The following is a 24,077-nucleotide window of genomic DNA, read 5'->3' on the forward strand; positions in this document are numbered from 1 at the left end:
CCAATCCAGAGCCTGCTCACCACAGACGGTTTACAGCTGCTTCTAATGGAGAATGTTTAAAAAATGGCACTGAGATCCATTTCTCCTCACTAAGCTGAACAGCCAATCAGTCTCCCTAAGAACGACCATCACTATTGGCTTCGTCCTTTCACCACCGCTTTATCAGTTAGCTTTGGTTAGATACATATAGAAAATACCCTACAACACAGGTATTTGACATTGCTGTGGATTTTGCCTGACTTTCCCCACATGTAGGGGATCATGGCAAAGTTGACTTGTTGGCATTTTTTTTCCGAGGCTAACGCTAACCTGACTTAGTTTTAGACTGAGTTTTATTTGAATATTTATTTCTCTGCACAGCTCAGCCCAGCTTCAACTTATGCTAAATGGGCAGACAAACAAAATAAATTCTTTTTACTCCTTATACCTTTGAAAATTAAGCTTTCCAGAAGGGAATTTAATGTCCAATGTTGCAAACAGTTCACAGGCTGAAAGTCAAAATTAAGCTTTCAAGTACAGTGTAAACCTCAAAATGCAGGCACAGCTCTATCAGAGCCTTTAAATACATATTTCTGGGACTACTTTATAAATCTAGACAAAAAAAAAAAAAAAGGAAGTAAGGTGAAGTAAAGAAAGAAATTAAATTTAATGTCACAGATGGCATTAACATTTTCAATGCACTGAGCTGTTTTTTTTTTCATCTTATATGAACACACAAAGTATGCAACAAATAAATTCTTATCAATTGGTATTAACTTCTCTAGCTCTTTTACCTTCCTCCCCAGTTCCCCTTTTGTAAAAGTATACAGCCTCTCCACACACACTGACACACAGCATCTAATATGCAGTATAAGTTTCTTTCAAAATTTGATGATGCTTACACCAAGTGAGACATTCAAACTCAAAATGCTGTGTTTTTTTTTTTTTTTCTCCACGACTGCACCACTACATCAAACAGCTCATCATCTACTTGCCTTGTGCATCACTTTACATGTGTAATCCTGCCTGACACATGTGGTATCTTTGCAAACTTTGGGGCCTGCACTAGAATTTAAAACCACTTCTGTGGGTTTAAATCAAATTTGCAAAACAGAACAGGCTTGATTACGGCACAGTAAACACAGAGCCTCTGGTGGTTTTGGAAACTTTTGAGAGGTTAAAAGCTAAAAAGAAAGAGGGATTTTTATATCACTTTTTTAGTTTTGTGAGTCACTGTGTAGCTTCGGTTAACCTTCCAGTTTTCAGAATTTGCATAGTCACATTTCATTTTGATTTCAGTCAATAGGTATGTTTTTAGCATCAGACATGTTTTTATTGATATTGCGTTCAAGTCCAAATACCAGCTTTGAAACTTTCAATTTAAAAATTCAGTTCAAAACTTCAGAGGGCTTCTACGCATGACATGTTCAAACAGGTTTAGTGGATTGAAATGGTTTGGAAAACATTATGTAGCTCTCAGAAGGTCTCTCAGAAGGCTCTGCTAATTTTTATTTTCAGATATTAAATTTCTAGTAAATCTGTTCAGCTTTTCATGTCTGTGGTATTACATTCCACAGACAACAATAACAGCAACATTAATAATAATAAATGGTTTATAATAGTAATTACTGCAGCAAACCTTTGTTAAGGATTTCTTTCTTTGACACATTAAGACAGCATTCCTTCCTACAAGGCATCTATCATACATTAGAGTCAAGTCAGAAAGAGGCTGACACTCGAACTTGCTGCTGTGTTCAAGGCTGGTCAAGGTAATTTGCTGGATATCGCTGTTAGCTCCAGTGGTGTTGATAAGTCGCTTTCATGTGAGGGGTGTCTGGTGCCCTCAGCCATTAAAAGCACTTGAGGACAGTCAGCTATCCAGACTCGTCATTTTAGAACTCTTATTTTTCTGTTGCCTCTTTTTCAAGGTTTGAACGTTCCATTAATTCAAAATACAAGATCCTGTGTGTATATGTGCATATTGGCATTCTTTGTTCCTAATTGCACAGAAAGCAGCAGTTCAAGCCACTGAATTAAAAACATGAGAACTAAATAGAAGTCTAGAAAATCACACAAACACAAAGTCTATTGTGTGGGGTGATAAGGAAGATGAGCTTACCTCCATAATGAACTCTCAGTCACACTGTTGAGGTTGAAGTCAAATAGTTTGGTCAGCATCAAAATCACCTGCAGAACGAGACATATGTCACAATCAATACACAACCCTGCTGAGCGCACGTGTGGTGAGCACGTGAAACAGTATCAGTGCAAAACAGCAATCATTTGAGAAAAATCTTGTATCCAGTTTGAAAGAAGCATGTTCAAACTAGAGAAGATGATAAAGAATAAAGAGACCAGGTGAAGAACCCAAGTCAGGCCAAAATGCAGTAAGGTAAAATGGTTTTGCTCTAGTCAGGTGCAACAAACTGAGGTCCTACAATGAAATTCACTGTACGTCCTTTCACTTCACTACACTTCAATTCACTTCACTTTATTTCAATTCAATTTAATTCAGTTCAATTCAACTTTATCCATCCCTGTAAAGGCAACGGAATACCTCAGCTTATCATACATTCAAAAGATCACACACACACATAGTGGATGCACAATAATACACTCAGTAAGGAAATAAGTTGTTAGAGTTATTAGTTCAGGTACATTTTATTTAAGAACAGTAAGTGTAAATCTACCTAACGATTAAAGCAAATATGATAAAAGTTACTTTAAGAAGCCAGCAGATAAAAGAAAAGTCTCAATAAACTCTTGATAAGTTGGTAAAAGCAACAAAGAAAATATCTGGACTTAATGAAAAATAATTCTGTTTCCAAAATAGCTCACCCCTTTGCTGACCCCAAACATGGTTCCCACAGTTATGCTTACACAAATAACAATGCCTGGCTCCCAGACGGCACTAGAGCACATCCCCGATGAACATGCACACAAGGATGGAACACAGTCAACGAATCATCGGTATTAAATGAACACATCATAGATACGATGTATACGGTGTATGCTTGTAAATGCAGCGCTGCCATAATGAATCAGAAGTCTGTCATGTTTTGGCAAGTTCCAGTTCCAGAGATTGCCAGCCTTTTGTTCTGTTTTTGGGAGCTCCAATAAAAGAGAAACACCGAGCAGTCTCGCGTCGTGTCAGGACTTAATGCAACACACTCATGAGTGCAACAACACACAAAAGTACTTGTGTGAACCATGTTCTAACCATGTTAAACTTCAGTTCAGTTATTTGTCAGTTAGTTGTAACTACTTTGAGAAGATCTGCTGGTTCATCATCCATGCAGTAAAAAAACTCAAACAACAAACAATTGCTGAAACTGAGTAAGTAGAGTAAGGAGGAGAACCCCCTTTAAAGGTCCTCAAAGTGCAATTTCAATATTGTTCATGTTACCTGCTGTGTTACAGTATCTCTTGATATCATATCTGTCTAAAACTTTCATTTCACTGTCTATACAATCACTGCATTTTGTGTTTTCTAATTTAGTGACACTGATCCTCTTGGAAGAAGAAGTGTTAGTGTTTTTTTGTAGAGATTAATCTCTGCTAGAACAAAAACTGAACTCATTTAACACCAGAGATAGACGCCCACGCCGAACTGGAAGCTTCTGAGAGCTGCACAATACCATACATTGCGGCGCTTAAATGCGGTCCTGTCTAATTGTTCCAAACTCATTACTAAATCATATCAGATATATTCTAAACACTCCCCTGTAAATATTCCTCATTCCGTTAACACCCTCAAGGTGCGCGGGACGAGGGAAAGTGGGTCAGCCAATGTCTTCGGGGAGAAACAGGCAGAAACATCACATTTCGCTCCGAGCATAAAAGAAGTAAAGCAGCATGGAAACTCACAATCTATTTACTTTATGACTTGAGGTGTACTTGAAATGGATCAAATTCTGAAGAAGCAGAACAGGCAAGAAAATCTTCACAGGGAATGCTGCCGTTTTAGTTTACAGTTGAGTAGTGTCCCTACTTCTCTTGCTCATGTTTATGCTGCTTATGTTTCATTTTGTAATGCTATGTGAAAATCACCCAGGGTATATTTTGTTGACGACCCCTATCCAACTCACTGCGCAGTGGTCAGGCGTTACGGCGTGGGTGAACCGAAGATGCAGCTATCTATTCACATAATGTGTAGCTTGTGATGCTCTAGTACATCCTTATTGTAACTTTGCTTTTGGCTGCAGGTACCAGGCGGGTGAAACAGACATTTCTCACTGGCGTCAGGGTAAATGTGTTGCTTTTACGTCATGTGTCATGCTGCCCTCACCATCACTGCTTGTCATTAAGGCAGCAGCTGAGCCACTGTATGACTTGTGCGACTTTGTGAAACAGTTCCGCCAGCATGGGGTTCCTGTGAGTACAAGCAGAACAGATGCACCTTGGGTAGTGGAATTACATTGCGAGGTTGGGGCTCCTGTGTTTGGGCTTATTAAGTATGCGCTAACATCTGCAGCCCCCCCCCCCCACACACACACACATAAAAAAACTCTAAACGTGCAGCGCACTCAGCCGACCTGAGGCAGATAGGGCTTTGGAGCATTTTTGGAGACATGTTGTGGAAAATAGCCACCGGCACAACAACTGGTGAAAAAAAGGGATTGATTAACAGCAAAGAGAAGAGGAAGTCACTGAGTGTTTTCAGCATGATGAGGATCGGCCTGGGGAATGAATAACCTTAAATGTCCAGACTAGACCTTTGCATGCTAATGACTGACCGAATCCATTTAGCTGCCCAGCTGGAGGCTGAATTCACACTCGCACCACACAGCTTCTCTCTCCAACCCTAACCCTCTGTATTCCCTCACTCCTCCTTTTTTCTCTCTCCCATCACATCTCAACACCATTTTCTGCTGCGAGTCTGCGTGTGTGTGTATGGGAGTATGTGTGAGAGAGGGGTGAAGGTGAGGGTAATAGTACAATTATGTTTTTAACATCTCTGAGTCACTCTGTTGTGTGTGTGTGTGTGTGTGTGTGTGACTGTTTGTGTTTATGTGTGTGTGTGTGTGTGGTGGTGGGGGTCAGTGAATCCCTCTAGATGTAGGTGAAGGTGAGGGAGCAGTTATGCTTTTACAACTCTGAAATAGCCCCTTATGGCCTGTGTACGTGTTGGTGTGTGTATATTTGCGCATACACTGAGAGGGAGGCGGCGCTCTGGATCCAGATAAAGTCCTCTAAAAGGCTGAGGTATAAGCCGGGTGACTTGGCTTCATTAGTTGAAGGGCAGCGTGCGTACGGGCCCTTCTGTCTGCCACATATGGAGACTATGTGGGCAGTCATCAGCGAGTGGCCCTGTCAGATGGGCTCCCACTGGAAAGTGCATATGCTCTATCGCTGACCATGCCAATTAGGCCTGCAGGCTTCTCCTACTGTAAATACTACAGTGAGGCAAGGTTCCACCCCACTAGGGCCAGCAGAGACTCTGGACAGACATACACTCACTTTTGACAGTTTGGAAATGTGCAGAAGAGCATGAAGGCATCAGAATGAAACAGGCCATTGCTGGTGATTGTACATTACATTGCAGAATAGAAACAGAGTGATTAACAGATGCTTTAAAATAAAGCACAATTATAAGCTCTATGCAGCTTGAATACAGTGATGCCTCTGCAAAAGTTATACTTTGCAATACCTTCTAACACTACACTTTACAACAGCAAAGTTTATATAGAGACTGCATTAAATAAAAGAGAGATGTCAACTAGATTTACAGTATATGCTCGGAACAATGAGCAGAGGCCTGTAGACAGAGACTGATGAAACAGTGGCTGCCATAGTGTCAAAAGACATCAAACTTGGAACAGTGGCTTCAGGATCACCAGTCATCTCTGCCTGCTCAATTCAAGATAACAAGGGAAACATGCTGGAAGAACATTGTTATCTCGGTGGCAAGTTGGTGAATAAAAAAAAAAAAAAGTTAAAGCTGCAACTGGTAATGTTCTGCACAAACTACAAGACAAGTGACAAAGCAGCTAGGGTCACCTGTATGAAGCGGTTTCAGCTTGTTGTTGTGAGTGGTGTGTGGTGAAAAAGTTGCAAATTGACAGGCTAACTGAGGGGGACTGAGAGAATCTCAGGGGTACATGACTTAACAGGGAACAATGAATTAGCAGGACTTATTTTACTTCATTCAGCATATCCCATTAGTTGATTTGGCGCTGGTTTTATTGCCGGTCGTGGACCTGGTATCCAGTGTACAGACTTGTGAAACCTTAGTTTCTAGGGTTTGTTTTGGACAGCGTGTTGCTGACATTTGATGCTAACCCTTTAATCAAGGGATGTTCACTCTGCCCACCGACCTACTGCCACCTGTCAATTAACATTTACAGTAAATATTGAAAATGGTTCAGCTGAACAATACAAAACCTGACATTCACACTCACTTTTCTAACTCTTCACAACACGCTGCCTTGCACAGTCTTTCCTATGCACGCTACTTATCAACTGTGTGACCTCAATGCATGCTTGGCTTTGTTGAGTGACCTTGTCAAGTTACTCACTGTGCTCCATTCTGACTTGTCTGATAAAATAATCAAATATCTGCTTGAATATGCTTGTGGTACACTAACTTTTTGTTGCCCTTATTTATCTCTTATAAGATATTTCATTGTTTAGTTCCCTTTTAGTGAATGGCTACAATATGTCTTTTTAACAGGTGTTAAGGGTTTAACAGGTACAAATCAACATTTCTCATATAGCACCTTCGGTTATACAATAGATATAGTAACTATATTAGTGTCAGCTTTAAGATAAAAGGGAATTATACTGTTGTGATCAACAGTTCAGAGGTGCAACTGCATTATTTAGGTTCCGTATGATTATTCAGCTACTGGTTCTTTTTAAATACCGTGTGCTAGTCCTATGTTGATTCATAAAAGCACTACTTGAAACAACACAAACACATTTCTTTTTAAATAAGACCATAATCATAGCATCAATTCATACGCTGTGTCACATAAAGTACAGTCTTGATCAGTGGAGGAGCTTCAACATTGGACACGATTTTGAAGGATACAGAACATTTCAAAGCAAGAAAGAAAGAACTGGCTGCGTCTCAGGAGGTTGTTTTTAAAGGTTTTCAAGTGAAAGAAAAAAAAAAAGGTGCAGCGTCATTAGTCATGCAAAAGGAAGCCAGAGCTCCGGGTGAGGATCAGTAGAAACTGTGCTTCAGGTGTTTAAATATCTCCCCATTATTTCTTTTTAATCAGAAGTATGCCTTTGCTGCTAGCAAACACTGTTATCTCATACATTTGGTAATTGTCCTTGGATGGAGGAGAGAAAATATCATCATGGATCAAAATTCCCAAACATGCATATACAAACAACAATTACCATATCCTGGGGCACAAGAAGAAGCAGAATAAACAAATATGAAATGAAGAGTATTAGCACACGTTCTGAAAACTCCCAAAACTGGGATATGTGCTGGGTTCATGTTCTGCAGGGCATTAGAAACTATTTGTTTTTCTCACATCTCATTTTTGTAATCACGTGAGACCAGATTTCTCCAGGGGACAGATCTTTTCTGCTCTGTTTCATTAGTGGGGAAGAAAAGAAAATGATCTGAGAGCAGAAGACGATGCATATTCACAGGAGCTAAAATAGTTTTCTTGCCACGCAGATGCATTTAATGAAACTGCTTTGCATTTTCTTGTTTAATCGATAAATTCATTCAGTAATGAAGACTCGGGGTGGGAGAAACAGTGCAATAAGCACATATAATGATGTAAACAAGCTTCACCTGCCGACATCTCCCAACGGCTCAAACTGTCACACTCATGGGGAGGGATCACTGAGCGAGGAATGCTCCTCTCTGTGGATTAGCCTGTCACATCTTCCTTTGGAAGATGCACCACTTGTGCCTATCATTAATATAGAAGTGAAACATACCTGGGAAACAGGGGTTTGAACTACTTGTCACACATCTAAAAATAATATGTCTTCATTGGGATTAAAATTGATCAAGACCTGTCAGACGCACATGCTAGGGAGCTTATATATGCCATCGCATACCATTTTGGGCTGCTCACTAGTCAGCATATAATCAGAAAATAATCTGGTCTCGACTTGTTTCCGTCTTCATTAGAACATTCAGCACATGTATAATTTAAATATGCACGCACAGTGGATTGTGTTATTTTCCGCTGTCAAATGATTAAAATTTCTTCTCCATCTTTGTCACGCGATAAGAGAAAACACGTACATTTTCTATTTTCAATTGCATTGGAGCAGATTATTTTTGGGGCTTGTGATGTTGTGATGCACAGATGCTAATAGAATACTGAGGAAGTCGGGCGCTTTCGTGACTGTCTGCAGTTTCATGTGTTGCTTGTTTGATCTATGCGGACCTGTCACATTTGTTTTATTTGTTTTTTTTTTATGATATGAATCCACGTCAATAATTTCCTTAGTCTTTAGCCATTCGCTGCTCTTAATTGGTTGTTAATCCACTTTGCATTTGTGCATTTTCATCTTCAGTATCTTGGATGGATACTCATGAATGAAATTTATTGCAATGAAGTGATCAATCAAGTGCGATGCTGCTAATACATCTGAAGACATGAAAGGCTTGCAGAAGACATTCAGGGGATACTAACTGGTAATACGTACTAATAGTGTGAAGAGAAATGATTAAATGTACAAAATAATTACATATCATTGGTTTCTATTTTTTTGGGGAAATGACCCTGCATGATAGAGCTACAAGCCCTCTTGTTCATTTCATCTCTACAGTCATAGTCACAGTTGTAGGGCTTGAACAATTCCTTAAATCCACAATTTATGAGCTACAGTTCAGTTCATACCATAGTTTTTCAATTTGTTCTTGCTTTCTGGGGATAAGGGCTTTCAAAAATACAAATGACATGCACTCTGTGCACTCGCTGTCTTCCAAAACCATGACATGATTGTGATTGTTTGTGTCATGGTTTCAGTCACCGTTATACCTCTTGGTATTATATTATCGTACAGTAAGTCTTTGATACCGCTTTGTAACCTTTTGCAGCTTTATGTAAATAAAACAATTCTTGATCGCAGCTCCTCTGAAAACTCCTTTTGGCAAGGCATGGCTCACATAAGCATCTTCTTTTCTTCCAACTCAAAAAGTTTTTTGTTAGTTAAAGTGGCTCTAGTCCACAAACTCCATTTTTTTTTTTTAGGTATCGTAATGACAGACTCCAATAAGCTTTTTGGAGGTCATTATACTTCTTCCACTACTCCTACTCAATAAAGGCATAAAAGATCAGAACTTTCTTTTGTGTTATTATTTTAGGCTCACATTTTATAGCAAATTTTTTCTTGCCACTGTATGTATATATATATATATAAAAAAAAAAAAAATTCCCCCCTCGCCTCTTCCTTGGAGCGGTCTTATTCCTTCAAGCTCGGGTCCTCTACCAGAGGCCTGTGAGCTTGAGGGTCCTGCGCAGTATCTTATCTGTTCCTAGGACTGAACTCTTCTGGACAGAGATCTCACATGTTGTTCCTGGGATCTGCTGGAGCCACTCTCCCAGTTTGGGAGTTACAGCCCCCAGTGTTCCTATCACCATGGGTACCACTTGTGTCTTCATCTTCCACATCTTTTCCATCTCTTCTTTCAGCCCTTGGTACTTCTCGATCTTCTCGTACTCCTTCTTCCTGATGTTCTTCCTGATCACTTGGGATTGCTACATCTATCACTACAGTCTTGTTCTCCTGTTTGTCCACCACTACTATGTTAAAGTATAGTAGCAGACTGGATAGCGCAGTGGTTAGTGCCACTGACTTCCGTACGGTAGGACCGATTCCCGGTTAGGACAATATCCAGTGTGGGCCATGCTACCTGTCTACCTCGTATAATGAGAGACACAACCACTTCTTTTACATTAGAAGTGGTTTCTTTCCACAAAAAACATTGCTGGTCTTTAGGCTGCGGAAGGACGAACTTGGCATCCACATGAAGCTGCCAGATGCTGAACTGGACTTCTGATCTCTCAAAGAAGAAACTCAGGGAAACTTCTCATCAGATCTTCCACTTCTGTTTTTGTCCTTGACCTTGCCAGATTCCTCTAAAGAGGTTACACTTATTATTTGTCACTTTAGCCAACATAATGTTAAAATAAACATGTTTATTCTGATATTTTTGTGTTTTTTATCACTGTGAACATATTTCCTGTGTACACTAGCTGTATTTTAATCCAGTGACTACAATATAAATATGTATATAGATATAATAGCACTGCCAAACCAAAGAAAAATTTAATGGTGCACAGTACTGTATATATATATATATATATATATATATATATATATATATATATATATATATGAGTATGTTCTACTTCCAGCCTACACCCAACAACCATGAGCTCCTGCAAGATCTGAGGAAGAAAATGTCAACAAAGCAAGGAAAACTCTAAAATGATACAAAATCCTTTTAAATCAAAATTTTCCACTGTCTGAGATCATTAATAAAGTCAACACAAGACCTGGAAGATCAGGACAGAATTACAGACAAAAGGTTTCAATTGCTAAAGGTATGTTTAAAGCAAAAAGGAGCATTTGACAAAAAGAACATCTTGCCAGCTGGTAAGCATGAAGGTGGTTGTTTAGAATGGACACAACCAGGTAAAAAGGTAAATTGAGGTTCTCTTTGGACCGGACAGAGATGATGCAGACCTCACAACATCCCTGAAAAACTATAGACAGATCTTGAACATGCGGTGTATTCAAGACAATCTAAAAATCTCTCAGAATTTGAACTGATTCAAGAGGTAGACTCTTATCTGGCTACAAAAGATGTTTGCTAGCTGTGATATCTGCAAAAAGGTAGTTTTCTGAGTGTATCTGACATGTAAGACCTATATATACACGTTTTTATTTGCCCATGCACAAGTCTAGAGTGTGAAAAACAGTCAAAGCTCTCCCTGAAAACAATGTGTATTTAGGTAATAAATCACTGTTTAGCAGTTTGTCAAAAGAAAGAGATAACACGACACAATTATTGACAAGAAATTCATGGACACTCGTCCTGTTGATAACAGACAGAACATCATTCCAATGTGCTGCCTGCACTGAATGAAACAATCCACAACAACCTTATTTAACTTAAAAACTGGGTTACTCACCTAGGAAATGCAACGTTTTAGAGATGTATCTCTGCTGTGATCATTTGAACAAACGGGCTGAATACATGAATTTTCATCACAGTATCACAAGTTATGTTGAAAACACTGGATGTTTTCAAAATGCTGTGATAAATATGAACCACTGAAGTTTGTGAGAACTTAGGAAGACTCTGCCTCACCCTAGAGATAGAAGTTTTAATGTAATGAAGGGAGAGCCCATGCTGTGGCGAGGCAGCTGGAACTGGCAAACTGAATTCCGAAAAACAGGGAAGGGTCTGTCACTTAGTTATTTTACCTTGCTTTAAAATGTGTTATATGTACGTAGATGGACTGTGATAAACTGAAGCAGAGGAATCCTACTGCCAACACATATTAATTTTTAAATTGTCTGGAGTACCACTGGTTGGCTAATTGTTTAATAGGCCTATAAAGTAATTTACAATAACATCAACCCCAGCCAAGACGCAGTGGTAACACAGGGGAGAAAAGCATAATTTGTCAACTTTCTCAAAGAGATTTAAATCTCAGTGATTTTGCTTAATTTCAACTAGTTCGGATGCTTGCAGGCTGGGTTGCTTTTGCCCAAGGCGATGCTAGATTAAAAGAAGTCCCCTTAGGACCTGCCTGGAGAGCAAACCGATGGTGGTAACTAACAAGCTCTTATGTTTCCTCCCATCTCTCCCTTTGTTCCCATTATTCTGAATTACAGATTCCCTATTCTCATCATTTGCATTTAATTAAAGGTGATTAGACAAGACTGAGATAAAAAAAAAAAAAATGCACTTCTTCAGAGCAGTTCACCTTAACTCCACTATGACTTAATCAACACAGGCAACAATCCAGCGCCAACACTCTTCACTCTTTTGTTATTTGTCTACTTCTCCTTCTGTATCATCAAAGTGCTTTGTAAATTGTTCAAATTATACATGTAATTTAGCGTTAAGAAAGATTGACAGTGTTTAGGGGTGAAGATAGAAAATTAGATAATAAAACTAAAGACAAACTGGCTTTTCAGGGAGAAAAGTAAACATATCTGTTAAAACAGAGGCGAAGTACAGGAATGTAAATTGCAATCACGCTGGTCTTGACCTTGTCTCAACCCCACGGTAATGAGATGATCAAACATGGTCTCTCGGGAGCCTGGAAGCAGCCGTTTTTCTGAATGCACTGTACACAGACCGCCATATCATTGCCCACACAGTTGCTGAAGCATAGAGTCAGACAAAATATGCTGTTCACAAACTAATCTACGGATGACCTACAGCTGTCCGTTTCAAAAGACATGCCATTTGGCCAGGAAGGTCAAAACCAAACTGTCAGACTTTATTTGGGTTGAGTTACCATTGGCATTTGATCCGTCTCCTTACGATAGTGGTCCTGACCAATAATTCAACCCAGCCCACACAGGAAGTCATTCAAGGCCAGGCTGTTGAGCCAGCCTCGGCCTTGGCTGCAGTGTGCATGTACAAGCTGAGGCAGAAGGCATCCTGGCTCCCCTGTTATAGGAATAAATCCAAGGACAAATGAGCAAGCCTGGCACAACTGAAAGTGAAAGGAAAGCAGGTGAATCACAGGAATGGAGTTGTTTCTCTCTTTAAGTAGCTGAAATTGAGTGGCATCTAACCACAGAATCCATTTGCAGACAGTGCAGTCAGAACCATTGATCTGAATGGGTGTCATTACCTGCAGGTTAATGTAGAGGACATGAGTAAACTTGATCAATGACTGCTGTGGCTCATCAGCGCAGCGTAGATTACTGACTTTACAATGTAAACCTTAGTTCGATACAGCAGGATTTTGCAATGGGATACAATGGAGTAAATCTTTTTGTTTCATACCAGCCAAGGTCATGCTTAAAACTTCTAATCTTTATATATACAGTAAATCACATCAAGTCTTATTTTGATGTCTTTATAGCCAACAGCTTTACCAAATGAAGGGTACAGTATTTTCATTCTATGGGTGGTAGGCAAAGGTAATGTGACACAGGATGTGTGGGTGTCATTTAGTCTTCAAGTTACTTTTCTTCTGTTGTATTTGCAATTTTGATCTTCAAGGTCAAGGTCATTGACCCCTGCTATCAGATAAAAGAGGTATACAACTGCAAAGTGGTAATTTTAGTTTTATATCACCTATTACATCAAATGCTGCCACACACCAGAAGCAACTTGAGATTCAGTGTCTTGTGTAAGAACCCTTTAACATGTAGACTGGAAGAGCAGGGATTGAACCATATTTATGAGGATCAGCTTTAGTGCTGTTCTGGGTTTTAATCCTGCACATGTAGACTTTGAGGAAGTTGGAATACTCAATGACTGGACAATAATAATGGCAAGTACCTATGAATAACAACTCAAAATGAATAAAATGTATTTTTTGGTGGGTGAATGCTTGATGGTTGACCAATTTTTGACCCGTTTCCACCAGCTGCTTGATAGATTTTAGTAGTATTCCTTCAGTAAAGCCATTTAATGGTATACCTAACACCATCCAGTTACTTGCTTTGGTATCATTTGGGCTTGCAAAAGAATTTAAAAAGTGGAAATTCTGAGCTGGACCTGTTCCAACGAAATGCATAAATGAAAATAGCACTGACTGGGATGGAAATGTGGAGTCTATTGCAGAGCACAGAACGCAAAAGCAAACTCTAAGTACAGCTGCACAATAGAAGGCAATAAACTGCAAATTTATTGGTAAACCATAACTTTCCACTCCGTTACCTTTACCTACATTTATTGCTTACTGTAACTTCCTATAGCCACAAAATAAAGCTCAGCACTGCTCACTAGAAAACAGTGCTTTGAGGTCAGCTAAAACAGAGTGAAAGCATTCTGAGGTAAGCTAGAAGCAGATTCCTGAGAGAGAAATTATCAGCCCAAAGACCTTAAGTAGCTCTGAGTTTTCAATAATAATGGCTTTTTGACCTTTGTCACAAGTTTTATAGATCCATAATAAAAGAAGGCACTATGACCTTGCAGTAACAGTAATTACATTTTTACTAATAAAGTGGAGAAATTAATGATGGGTTTAGTGGACCTGGGGATTTTCCAGGATAACCGAATGCGTCTCTTCTAGGCTTGTCTGCAAAAAGACTCAAATCTCTGACTAAGACAATGTGCCTTTGTCTGACTAATGCATTGAATTCGTAGGAGCAAAACTGTCAGTGTCAATACAGACCTGATGAAATGAAACTTATCCGGACTATGATCAAATCAGAGACTGAGTCTGTGAAAGGTCATCGCCTAATTTGTCAAACAGTTATGAGCAGATTGATTTGTGGGCTTTGACAATCCCTGGAAAATCTGCACATTTCTGCTGAGTAAATGACATTTTCAAATGTTCTCTGTGGTTGGAGAAATATGAATGGACGGGCTTTATTGTACTTCAGGTTCTGTGTGTTCAGTGAAATGTAATTAGTGTTGTGTATTCAGGAGATACTGTGATTAACAAAGGACGGACAAGCACATAACAGAGCAAAAGCCTGGCTTAATACCAACATGCATTATATGCACATATATATTTTTACCCATCAATTTCACTGTCTGCATATTTGCCTTGTATAATTAAAAATGTCTCAACACTAGAGCATGTCATAGATACTGTTGTATAAGGCTGCATGGCAAATATGGAGTTTTACAAAGAAGCAATCAGACTTTAGGATAAAGTTTCTGATTGTGAGTCTGAATGTCCAAAGCTCTTGAAGGACAAGTCCAACATTTTAACAAATTTGACAAAGAACACATAAATGGATGTTCTGTACAGAAATGAGTGAAAGACTGCACATCTCTTGCAATTACTGTACCTCAAAGTAACACAATTCATGGACAACTGATCAGTCCTAAATCATGGCTCTGGCTCACCCAGTCTGTTTCCAGAGCTCTGTATAGCTAACTCTAAGGGTTATATACTCTAATTAGTCAGGTATTCTCATTGATGACTAGTTGGGTATGTTAGGTTAAAAGGGTAAAAGGGACACATACTGCATATTATTCACTACTGACGCGACAGGACAAACTGCTTCCCAAACATATATTAACTAATATGACCAAAAGATCAAACAGTGATGTAAGAAAAACAAATAGCTATACAGCCTAAATACCACAATGGGCCAATTTTAGAAATATTAACAAGAAAACAACAGCAAATAACTGCTAATTTAAACACTGAATTCTGTGGGAATACAAAACTCACAATTTGTAGGCTAACTTAGCAGGGAAATAAAGTTAGTTGCAAACTTTGTTTGCCTACTGTTTGGATCTGGGGAATTTGCATGTAATAGATTGAATAGAAAGGTTTGATGAGAATCCAAACTTAACAAACAGTGAGGTTGTAGGTCATAGAACCAAACCAATAAAAAAGAAGATGCTCTGATACAGTGTTGTCTTTTTTCACACAGGTGTACAATATGCAGTGAGGCTGTGTGTTAAGGTGACACAATTATATCTACATTACACAGAGAGACTCAGGCTAGAGAGCACATAAAGGTAGAAAGTCAGGGCCAAAATGTTTGCTTTCTTTAGGATAGTTTCTGAATATTTAGAAAAAAAAAAGAAAAACGTACTTCCTCCGTTGGAAACGCAGTTAGGTGAAATGTGTTCATTGAAAAATTCCTGTCCCCTGTTCCTGCAGTGGCAATGCACTTTCAGTGAGACCAAAACAAATTTCACTGATGGATGCGTTCCACTTAGTCAGAGCAGACAGAGTCGCAGATAGGATGATGTTTGTTGCATTATACTTGCACTGGTGACACCAGTACTTCTCCATGCATTTTATATTTAGTCATTTGGCAGACGCTTTTATCCAAAGCAACTTACAAGATACAAGGCAAGGGCAGGGAAAGCTTAAGGAGGTCTTGCCTAAGGACCCCTACTGGAGATAGACCACAGTTGAGATTCGAACCACAGTCTTCCACATGGAGGGTGACAGAAGAAAGCAGAAGCTCCACAAGCCACGCTCTAAATACGACAACATGTGAATGAACAGCAAATGATAAGGTTTAGAAACAGTTGTGAAAATAGCAGCGGATCCAGTCATCATGAGATGTACAGTTAGGCTAAGAAAACTTTTGTATGTTTATAAGTTTTATATGCTAAAGTTTATATATATATATATATATATATATATATATATATATTGTTTATGTTTGCAGTAGGGGAGAAAGGTTTCACAAGGTTCATGCAGCTGACGGGACTCGTGTGGACCGAGGGCTGAACATGTCAGCGTTTTGCTACATAGTGAGCAGTAGGTTGTGGGGGTTGTGAAGTGTAGGTGGTGAAGGATGGAGAGGAAGTCTGTACTTCTTTTTTCCTTTTTGTGTGTGTGTGTGTGTGTGTGTGCTCACAATCTGCCTGTCTCACGTCTATACTCTTCGCTGCAATCTAGAGTCAATCTTCGCAGTGTGTTGCTCCTCACTCTCCCTCCATCCAATTTCGTTTCAGGTAGAACCTCTCCCTTTAGTTGATTGAGCGGGTTTCTTGTCTTCCACCATTCCCTCCAATCATGCCCAACTCTTTAAGCAGAGATTCAATAGCAGGACAAGCCTGATTCCTTACACTGATGTTTTGAATTAGGCAGACTTCTGTAGTGAGCTGCGGGCAAGAGCTAACTAGAGCAAGCGGAGCACTCCCCATCAACATAGCACAGAATGATTGTTTTAAGGATGTCTAGCACTAGTCTCTATGGTGGCTACATGTGATGGGGACAAATGAGAGGCCTCAAGATATCCATGTGTCTTGTAAAGCTTGCTCTTTTGACAGTGGCTTAGGGTTATCTGTCCATTGCTTTGTCCTTAAATCTCCACTTGTCTTAATAGAGAAGATGTTCTCTCACACATTATATGAAATTATGAGAAAAAAAGGCACCAGGGTGGGGGGAGTTGTGGTGGGTTAGAGAATGCCACATTGCAATTAAAAACAAATCTGGAGAAAGACAGCAGCTTAAAGTTATCGAAAGTATGATTCAACATGAAACTAAAACCAGAGAACAATGTGTTAAGGTTTTAATTGAACTGAGAACAAGATATGTTAACAAGCTTTTTCAGTTTGGAAGTTATTTATCTTTACTGACTTTCTGCCTTGTTTTGTTTGTTTCACTGATTTGAACAGTCTATGCACATATTTGACATTATTTATTGTCCAATTACAGTCGCACAAACTGAGCTATTGGAAGGGGGGTGGGAAGGGTTGGGTCTGGGGCCCCAACTGGGGGGCGAACCCTAGAACAGGGGGGAACACTGCCCCTGATCTCTAATGGTAGATCCACCCTTAATTATTGCCAACAGCAAAATCTTATAATTAGGTGGCATCTAGTGGCTGTAGGAGTTATGACATAAGTAGAAGAAAGAGCCAAAAATCAAGGACTTTCCCACAGGAAACTGACATTTGAAAGGTGAAAGGTTATGCTTTATAATGTACAGTTCAACAATTACCGATTTAAAACCAAACCACAGTCTTTTAAATAGACAGAACCAGAAAATTTACTGACCTAAACAGATGTTTGTGTCTTAGAGTAGGCAACCTATGGCAATTCTATAATCATCTGCATGGTAATTATGTATGACGATGAAGGTAAGGGAGTCATTCCATATTAAGTCAACTGCAACTCCTAATGAATGTTGTTTAGTGTCTGCAGGATAATAAAGTAACATTAATATTAATTATTATTATTATTATTGTTATTTATTCATCATTTATTTACAATACCATTGCAAAGTAGGCAATCTAAATACATAATTGATAAAAGAAATTATTAGTGCATAATGTTATTGAGATTAGATGTTGACCAGCTAATGATCTGATGTCTCTCATATAAAATTAATGTAACCAAACATTCAGAATCAGGATATATGCTCTCATGTTACTGTTTGTTGGCTTGTTTGTTAGAAACTTTTTGTAAATTAGAAAGACGGTAGAAAACATGTGCCGCCCAGCCACAAAGAGTCTGTGAAAGGAAGATAATGAGCCAAATTAGTCCAATTAGGTGAATTATTCTGACTAATTATGTGAAAGAAATGAAGTCATTGAAAAGGTTCCTCCACACAGCGGAAAATGTGTAATTCTACATCTCGAGCTGTTAAATCTTCGACAACTTTCTTCAAACATGATCTAATCATTGCTGTGATAAAGGCACAATGAATGTGAGGGTGTTCGAAGAGTGGCTGACAAACACTCTCTTTACTCACAATGATTTCCAGCCAAAATACCATGTGAGCAGCAATTAGCAGGCGATTAGGAGAGAAAGGACGGAGATTCGACTAAAGCTTTACATTTGGAGACTTATTACATTGTGTCTGTTATTGCTAAGCATCTTTCAATGTCCATCAGTGAAGCTGGGTAATATAAAAAATTGAAGAATGGAGTGCTTTGCCTGCACAGGAAATCTTTGGTTAGCATATTTACCACTACCAACACAACCTGCTGACTGTGGTGTCTAATCCGCATAACTGTTTCAGCCTTGTGGCGTTCTAAACGTTTTACCAGAGAGGAAACAATGATACTTGTTTATGTGGAAAAAAAAATATGACAACATATTGAGAGAGTTGAAAGAAACACCCAGCAGTTAGTACTGTACATCTACAGCTTCATTTGAATTCACTGAAAAAAACTGTGTAACACAAGGCCAGTGGATAACACAGTCAACATCAAACACCATGAAAGCTCTTCAGCACATTATGCTTTCATGCAAGGTCTATTTACTGCAACAAAATGTCATTTCTCTTTTCATTCTACCTGCTTAACCCTCAGTGCCTTTCACCGCTACTGCTGCACATTTCTAAATAATGTGTTAAATCCATTGGCTGTGTCTTGTGCATCGGCAGGCACTCTCCTCCCAGCATGCCTGAAGTCTGGCAGTCTGATCATGGAGTTGTTTCACTGCATAGATCTCATTACTTAAAATCCTCAGCTCTGAAACAGAAGGTCAGGGATCAGCAAATCCTCACTTCTGGACAGGCTTATGATTCCATTCTGATGCAATTTTCCCTCTCCAATTCCCTGATTATCACACTCCTGCCCGCCAATTTGATATCTCATCTGTCTAAGTTCAGACACATTCACTCTGCTTCAATTTTCACCAAGCTCTGGCACTGATGAAGCATTCCCCGGGTTGCTTTTCCAAAACAATTTATAGCTTGCTTTTCTTTTTTCCCCCCACTGTTGGCATGCACTCACTGACAAACTGTGCAGAAGGATTCTGCATCTGAGAAGCTGATTAGACAGGTCTTTTCAAAAGTATTACCACTAACTTCTTAGCCAAAAATATGTGAAAATATCAAAAGATCAGATTAACTACACAAGAAATTAGGAAATGATCTGTCCCTGCCTATGTTTGTAATGAAATGTTACTACTTTGAATTAATTTCTATAGTTGGAAAAAAGCAAAAACATAAAGATAGAAATACCTTAAATCTGTACTTAAGTAAGCAAGTGAACTTAGTTACTTTCCACCACTGTTGAAATGACTGTGTATTGTTTAATTGCTGTGCTTTAACCCTTAAATGCCCAATGTTTTGTTTTTTGTTTTTTTGTGGTTGTTTTTTACAAACCATCTACCTGCTTACACAACTTCTTTGCCTTTATAAATGGCTTAAATGTCCAAATAGTCTTAATGACATAATACTTTTTATTATTTATTATTTATTATTAATTATTATGTCATCATGTCAATTCTATGTATATACGTTATATGTTACACCATTCATTTTGTTAAATCTTCTGAATTAACAAGATGAACAACTCAATGGCCATGCTAAGAGCAATAGAGGATTGAGTTAAACAGCAAATACTAGGTAACCAAGACCCAGATGCAGCTGATGACAATCATTTTGTTTACAAGCATGAATTTATGAAAAATGAAGGCATCCTCAAAGTTATTACTATTCACCCTAAGAAGGCTGTGAATCTATGCACCAAAAGAAGAGCACACAACAAAAGCAGAAATGTCAACAGAAAAAACCAGGGCAATACCAATGTGCAGGTTTTATCTATCTCTAGACCAAAGTCTGTACATAATTCAGAGACTGTCTTTTAGTAAAATATTATATTATTTATTAATATTATTTAGTAATAATAATAAGTCAATAAGATGTTTGTGCCAACATGATTTTGACCAATGTAACATATTATTGTGAAAAAGCTCTGGTGGGCACAGTAATTATGACAGGTTAGCTAAGGTATTATTTAAAGCAAGAAAATCTGCATTGGGAGGAGGTGAGGTGGAATTAAATACTTTCTGTGTAATTCTAACAAAAAAAGGTAAATATGTCTCAGTAAGATTGTCTAATAATAAAATACTATAATATATATAATAATAAATACTTAACTTGTTTTTCCTAAGATATTAACACACATTAAAATGTGCCAGAAAAGGCCATTAAAAGGGTTAAAAGGATTTCCACTTACACAAGCAATGCAGCTGTCAATTCTATCCAAATGAATTATTCTCTGAGCTTGCAGACAAATAATAAACCAGCACACATGGTGTCCTCGCCCAAATCTAATGCAAATCCTGCAAGCCTTTCCAACAATTCCATCATGTTATCACAAAAATAGCATCAGATGACGCATAATTAGGTGTTGCCGAGGTGAAAAATGTCCCAGCAGCTAAACAAACAGGTGGCAAATCTGATTAGGATGTTGTCGAGGTGGAGAGAATCTGTCTTAGCTTTGAGCCATTCTTTTAGATTTGATTTGCAGTGGACAAAATTTGTTCACATGAATCCACTGATCCAGCATCAATGAGACGCTCTGCCATTTTGCAGGACAGACTGTAATTTCCGTGTAGCTACTGTAATTGTATGGGTTAGCTGAGGGTCAGTGTTCTAAAAAGTATATCTGCAAACTTCTTGCTGTTCCCGCTTCCAGTTCCTGTGAGCTTCAAGAGGGTGTGACGTGCAAGAATTGTCCACCGTCGAGCTTCACGCGACGACACGTTAACCATCCAGCTACCAAGGTGCTTCCAAACTTGTTCGAGTTTAGGCTACGGTGTATCATCTCTCTGAATATTGCTGAATGCATCTTTAACATTGCTTATTATTCCACAACCCGATTTCCTTTAGATGCAGCCTTTTCTTAGGGAACTTTAAAGGGAGCTGCTTAGCGTGAGCCATAAAGATTCAAGGGTGAATAATGTCCCGACTTTCCTTATCGGGGTCTGACATGCCGGCTGACAAAGTATTACCATAACAAGCTGCAGTGCATTTTCATGACTTAGCAGAGTTGTTGGTGTCAGCAAAACAAAATATTGCTATACCAACATGCACGCCCCTGATCATAAGACCTTAAAGGGAAAACAGACGATAGAGGATAAAGTACAAGAAGCTCGGAAATTGCATTCATTATGTATTAGATGCTAATATGCATTGCTAATTCCTCAATAATAAAACCATAAAAAACTTACTCCATGATCCAATTTTACAACAAAAACACATTTTCTAACCACACTGAGTGATCCCATGTTGTATCAGGCATACGATCCCTAATAGCATTCATGAAGTAGCATTTGGGGAAAATGTAGGGCATTAATAGATGCACCTCCCCAATGTTTCAGGGGCTTCCAAAATGAAAAAGTAAAGCTTTTTCCCCAACCCTGTGTGTGTGCAGGGCGAGACATGACTAGGAGCTTTGCCAGGCACTTGCTAATGCGGTCTGAGCCCCTCAATAGCAATGCTTTAAGCTGCTATCAGCACAAATAGAACAGAAAGCCACTGCTTTACATTTTCATTGATTGGGGATTAACTTTTCTTGTGATTAATAAAAGACATTAGGCGGTATCTTGCCTTCTGCTCACCACCACCATCACCACCCACCAGCCCCCCATTACTGTCAGCAAATCTATGATATCTATAAGCAGTGCTTCACAGCAGGGCTTTGGCTTCTACTGACAGTCCAGAGTGGACAGACACTGACAACCCAGCTGATGCTTCCATCCTTTCTGTCTTACTTACTTTGATAGTAAAGACCCAGATTACTCACACCTGATTGTTATCCCATTGACTGAAACACCTGACTTTAATTTTCTTTTTGAATAAACTGATAACCCTACGGGTTCACAAACTTTTGACACATAGAAACCTGTAAGATTAGATTGTTTTCTTTAATAAATGATGAACAAGTGTGACTTCTGTCTCATTTTGAGTTCCTCTTATCTAGTTTTCGGACTTGTGGGAAAGCCATACTTCATTTAGGGTCATATTAATGCAAGCACTACTGTACATTTAATAACATGCTGCTCTTGCTGCTCCTTGATACAGTTAGCAGATGGATGTTAGTATGTGAAATGCTCATTATTTCCCAAAGTGCACAAACTGCTCACACCAGGCAGCTGTGTGTTTGCTTTTTTATAAATAGAATGCAAACTCTAGTGATCCCAAAGAGGGACTGTGTGTCCACAGAAAGGATAAAGCATTTAATACATATGTAATGTATGCAGGCTATTTTATAGTAAGCTGGGGATGTTATGGGATAGCTTGGACCAGAAATTGCAGGTGTAAGCAGAACATGCTCAAAATTAACATGCCCAAGCTGGTCTTTAGCTCCAAGCTAAGCCAAGATGATCTTTTTTTCTTTTTTCAAGAGTTCATAAACCTCCAGCAAAAAGGATTATGTTGAGGGTGAAGGAAATGCAACACATACATTTCAAATTCAGAATATACAACATCTTATTATTTGGTTTCGGGTGTTTTGTGTCAAAGCAATGCAATGCATTTTATTTAAAGGAGAAAATAAAGTTTCCTCTGTTTAAAAGATTTTGCAAACATGAAGCACAATCTGAGAAATGACTGAAAGAATCTTAAAAGTCAGGGCTGTCTTACGCTGCTGAAGTTTTGGGCTCTTTCTTTTATATCCAGATAAATTACCGGCATATTACTACTCATGAATTAAACATTGCAGTACATTCAGGGGCAATTTTATCAATTTAGGGACTATGGCTTAGTTAAAATTCTCTAACTGATCCCATAAAACAGCCACTTTAGATGCATTGTACAGGCAATGGAGAGTCCACACACACTGCCTTTCTGTCACTTTGCAATTTCCAGGTACATGTATAATAGAGATGAATTGCTTGCATAAAAGGAAAAAACATGGGAGCTAGGCTGCAAGTTTTCGAATAGCAGCACATCATAATGCCAACAGAGTTTTTATCTCTCTGTAATAAATCACAGCATAGTCATGGTACAGCACTGGAACATTTCTGAGTAGTGCATAATGCTCCATTATGACTCACCAAAACTCAAAAACAGGGATCAGAGAGGTGATTATTGAGGAATAGGTTCAAATGGTCTTTTTGTAAATCCTTCCAGAGGGAAAAGAAACAACAAAAACTAAATGCAACATTTAGTCCCACATCCTCTTAAATGATTTAACAGCCATTACCAAAGAGCAAGGGACTAGTGACAGAATAGTAAACAGTTAACCTAAAAGCAGAGGTACTCAGCACTATGCAGCAGATCTTAATCCTTCCCATATGTAATCAGTTTAAGGAGAAACATCTCATTAGGGGCCAGCAACACAGTCACGGATCTCCATACAACAGCTGGCAAGGGCGCTATAAAGGGGCCAGCATGGCTGATGCTCTTCACATTAACTTTCAACTTATGGATAGTGTGGCTCTTGTCCAGCGATATCTTCTGCCCTGCCATTATGACTGCCAAGGTCATATCTGATGAAAACATGATGAAGCAGCAGTTTATCTTTCCACTTCCCCCCTCCTCTCTTTCCTTCCCTCTCTCACCCTCTATCAACCTCAGCTCACTCCGTCTCCCTCCCCACCTTTCTGTCTCTCTCTTCTGGCACAGAGTTATTGAACAGTGGGGGACCGCTGAGTTTTAATTACAAGAAGATCCGTGAAGTTAATTGAACATAGCGCAGGCCCTAATTTCACTTTACAGCAAATCAAGATGTTAGTTATGTAAATTCTGTCCCGTCCCACTGGGGGAGTGGGGACTTCTGCCAGACACCAAAGTCATTTTCTTCCCAC

At 39.0% G+C, this 24,077-nt stretch overlaps 1 protein-coding gene across 6 annotated transcripts in view; it reads right to left on the minus strand.

Annotated features, from left to right (window-relative positions):
• LOC113162548 (VPS10 domain-containing receptor SorCS1) overlaps positions 1-24,077 on the minus strand; it is a 135,844-nt gene that overhangs the window by 71,574 nt on the left and 40,193 nt on the right. For all 6 annotated transcript variants that reach the window (XR_003298826.1, XR_003298827.1, XM_026360732.1 and 3 more), the window contains exon 2: positions 2,099-2,166. Coding sequence is in view for 4 of the 6 variants with exons in the window: in XM_026360732.1 (XP_026216517.1) it covers positions 2,099-2,166 (68 nt within the window). In the remaining 2 variants the exon portion in view is untranslated. The remainder of the gene's footprint in view (positions 1-2,098; positions 2,167-24,077) is intronic.

The sequence above is a fragment of the Anabas testudineus genome, chromosome 1 (assembly GCF_900324465.2).
Source record: "Anabas testudineus chromosome 1, fAnaTes1.2, whole genome shotgun sequence".
Taxonomy (NCBI): Eukaryota; Metazoa; Chordata; class Actinopteri; order Anabantiformes; family Anabantidae; genus Anabas; species Anabas testudineus.